Source organism: Cydia amplana, chromosome 6 (genome assembly GCF_948474715.1).
Source record: "Cydia amplana chromosome 6, ilCydAmpl1.1, whole genome shotgun sequence".
Taxonomy (NCBI): Eukaryota; Metazoa; Arthropoda; class Insecta; order Lepidoptera; family Tortricidae; genus Cydia; species Cydia amplana.
Genome location: NC_086074.1, coordinates 3181911 through 3185805, shown reverse-complemented (window position 1 = coordinate 3185805; position 3895 = coordinate 3181911). Strand labels below are relative to the sequence as shown.

The window sequence follows — 3895 nt, the reverse complement described above, 5'->3', positions numbered from 1 at the left end:
ATTAATAAAAAGAAAGTGTCCGTCAATGTCAATCCGCTCCGAAATTTTCCAATAATTTCCACTCGCCACGCCGCCCAAGGCCGGTCGGAGTCGCCGGCCGCCCGCGCGGCCCGCCACTCGTCCCATGCTGCCCGCTCCGCTCGCGCCGCTCGACCCGCACAAGACCCGCGCTTTGACCACCATCTACGCGCCCAGAAAACTACGCACCAGACCCAACAGAACAGCTCAAACCAGGATGATCGAGAACGATGTCAAACCTACGCTCTCACCGTTCCGACCGCTACCTGATATAGGACAGAAGGAAAGAACTAAAACTAAAGTCATCGTTTTCGACTTAAAGAAGGAACCTGATAAACCTGTGCGATTACTCAACCCTTTAACACCGCTAAGGATTCATGGTTTTAAACAGCCTGAAAAACTATTAAGAGAGAATACGTTCCACGATAAGAAGTTACGAAGAGAGGATACGTTTGAAGAGAAACCTCATCTGTTAAGAGAAAATACGTATGACCTGTTAGAGCCGGTGTATTTAGATTCTAGTTCGAAGCGAACGCTGGAGACCTACAGATTGGACGATACTGAGCAAGTGTCGCCTAAAACCAGGTTTAAAAATGCAGCTATGCAGGTGGCTAAGCTGTCATCCCTACCCGAAACAGGGAAGTTACTATGTTTGCGAGAGAGACAAACTTTTAATTTATGTCCCAATGAAGATAAGTCGTGTAGACTGGAGCAGTTACCTCAAAGTCCTGTACAAAAATTAAACAAGTTATCGGAGATTTTTCAAAACCTCGAGATGAAAGGAAGGTACAGAGACAAAATGAAAAAAGAGAACAGTTGGTTTTAGTTAGTATATAAGAGAGTTTATTTATTTACGTGTTTTCTATGTGATTCTACGCAGAATTTAAGTGAATTGTTATTATTCAAATGTATATCGAAGATATTAATATTGCTCAAGTTTGGTGTTTAAAAAGTTTTATTAAAGTGTGTGTCTTTTATAAAAGTTTTTGATTGTAAGCTTTAAGCGAGACATCCTGTTTGCTTTAATGGTAGGGCTAGTTCAAAAAATACGTAATAGGTACCTGAAGAATAATCGTGTTTTTGGTACCTATTATATATTTTTCCACACTTGTACTAACTACAAATTACGATGGAGAGTCTGAAAAGCAGCTCTTTCGCGTGAGTTTACTTTAAATACATTCCGTTACGAATTTGCGCTACTGACGCAAGTAATAAATTAATATAAATGTCATTTAGAATGCATTAAATTTGTTATTTTGTAAGCGTTACAATATAAATATAGGCTGCAGAAGGTAAAGATATGCCATAAATATAGATGGTCAACCAAATCTTGTCAGTAAAAAAAGGCGCGAAATTTTTAAATTTTCTATGGGACGGTATCCCTTCGCGCCTACATTTTTCAAATTTGCCGCCTTTTTCTGCTGACAAGATTTGGTTGACCGTCTATATATTACATAGCCTCTAAAAAAGTCATTAGGTACTTATAATTTTTTTTTATTACGGTTTGTATAGCTGGTCATCCAAATCTTGTCAGTAAAAAAAGGCGCGAAATTCAAATTTTCTATGGGACGATATCCCTTCGCGCCTACTTGTTTCAAATTTGCCGCCTTTTTCTACTGTCAAGATCTGGTTGACCAAGTATACTTATCTTTGCAGCTGACTGTACCTACTTAGTTCCGCGCTTTGACAAATACGTAAGTTAAGCAGCGTGTGAATAATAGATGTGAAAATAACAAGAGTAATTGAAGAAAACACTCATGACCTTGGAGACTCATCGAGTTCGCATTTCTATATATATATACTTAATAAATAAGTAGGTATAATAACTTCAATTACGGATGCGAAGACATCATTTCCCACATCAGCTTGTAAAGATATTTACAGTACATATGGTGCTACTTTCCCGCACTAGTGCGTAAAATAGCACTTTTCGTGCGTATGTTGAAACTTTAAAGTGCCATATGTACTGTAAAACGTTGTTCGATACACGTGCGAATAGATAATTCGCAACTCGTGTCGATTTAAAACACTCCCTTCGGTCGTGTTTTAATTTATCGCCTCTCGTTTCGAATTTCCCTTTTTTCGCACTTGTATCGAAAATAACTATTCTACATTGATCAGGAGTCCGTTAAGATGCTGTAGGCAATAGATAGTGATCCCTACTAGTGATGCTGTAGGAAAATTTTGAAAATTACAAATATTTGACATCCAAAAATTTCCGTAACCTCTAAAGAATTAATATTTTTGTATGGGGATGGAAATTTTGTATTTCCAAAATGAAAGTGTCCTTTGTTTCCTGTGCAATTGTCTTGAAATTTTATTATCTTTTCTAACTTATTGGAGACTTTCCGCAACTTACACATCTGCTGTACCTAGATAGGTATATACCTACCCTAGAAAAACAACGTTATTTTCAACAGTGGCGTAGTAAAAGTAATTGATGAGAACCCTCCCTTGACCTTGGAGACCACTCATCGACCTGCCATTTCTATAATTACGCCCATCGTTAGGCCGACAAAGAATGACATTTCTCAGAGCATACAGGATGTTTTTCCAGCCTTTAGCCGTTGCCTACGAAGTGAATTTTTCATAGTAATTTACCAATTTACTTATGGGAATGTCCCAACCATGGGACCAACCCCGATATCGCGATATAATAATGAGGTAAATTATTCCTATTTGCTACACCTTATTCTGGGTCCACATGTGATACCAAAAGAAATGTGTAGGTAACTACCTACTACAAGAAAGAGCAAGAGGCAAAAAATAAATGAATACTGAAGGGCCGTTTCATACATTCACCTATCAGGGTTAAGTATGAATTTGATCTAGAGCCTGATTCTGGTTTAACAACTTTTAACGCTTTTATGAATTTGATGATTTTTTGATACGACCAACCTTCAAGGTGGCTCACGCGCTCGTTGGTGCATGTGAAATGAAGGTGAAACTAGTGGAAGTTGTACGTGAGATGTGCGCCAATCGCCAAGACGATCGTCGTATCAAAACCATAAGAAAATGTTAAATTAGAATTGACCTCATGGTCTGTAGCGAAAGCGAAAATGCTTCTTGTCGGCAATAACAATAAGATAAGAGATAAAAATAGGATGAATAGATTTAAAAAAAATGTTATAACGGGGGATGGAATTCCCGAGAGGAAGATGATAAAAAATCTAGTCAAAAATACTTTGAAATCAACTTGCCTTTTATCTCTCTTTAAACGTTTAATAATATCACACGTGTATCGATTCATTAAAATTAACCATAAGGTAATAATAAAGCAGTATATTATAAAATCGATTTAAATTGCCATACTTATAATTATACTATGTTGAAGTAGAGGTATTGTACCTATGTCTACAACTTAACACATTCACTGCCAGACAATGGTAGATTGTTAACCAAGGGATGAAAGGCACTCATTTCTGCCGAGGTAAATATCTATTTGAAATTATCATGACAACGCTAACCGAAACACATCGAAAGTATTTTTTATTTTTATTTCGTTGATAAAACCCGAAAGTTAACAAATGAGTAAAGCACTTTTCCAAAGGTAAACAATCCTCAATGGGCTTCAAACTTGTTAAACAAAAGGTTATAACTACCTCCGTCTAGAGTTAGGTAAACATTGGACCTTATTCACTTGTAATACGGTTCAAGTTGAATGTTTTAAAGGCGGTATCCACATGGCACGCGATGTCGATCACTTTCAAATACTACCATTAGGCTTTCAGATCCTTCCTCGACCTACATACAGAGATATCTTGACCGGTAGCAGTACCATGACTACCATGAGTTGACGTTGACTCGCAGTGCACTCGCAGTTCAATTAAGTACTCGTGCAATGCGTAAACTCGCAGTCCAATTCGCTGGCCCTTAA

At 37.7% G+C, this 3895-nt stretch overlaps 1 protein-coding gene across 1 annotated transcript; it reads left to right on the top strand.

Annotated features, from left to right (window-relative positions):
* LOC134648629 (uncharacterized) lies at positions 1-926 on the top strand. Its single transcript, XM_063503116.1, has one exon. It carries the CDS (start codon positions 125-127, stop codon positions 842-844), a length of 720 nt encoding a protein of 239 aa, XP_063359186.1. The 5' UTR covers positions 1-124; the 3' UTR covers positions 845-926.
* Positions 927-3895: the final 2969 nt, after the last annotated feature.

Bases quoted from the DNA above. Each gene is read 5' to 3' on its own strand.
- LOC134648629 (XM_063503116.1), top strand. From the start codon at position 125: ATGCTGCCCGCTCCGCTCGCGCCGCTCGACCCGCACAAGACCCGCGCT.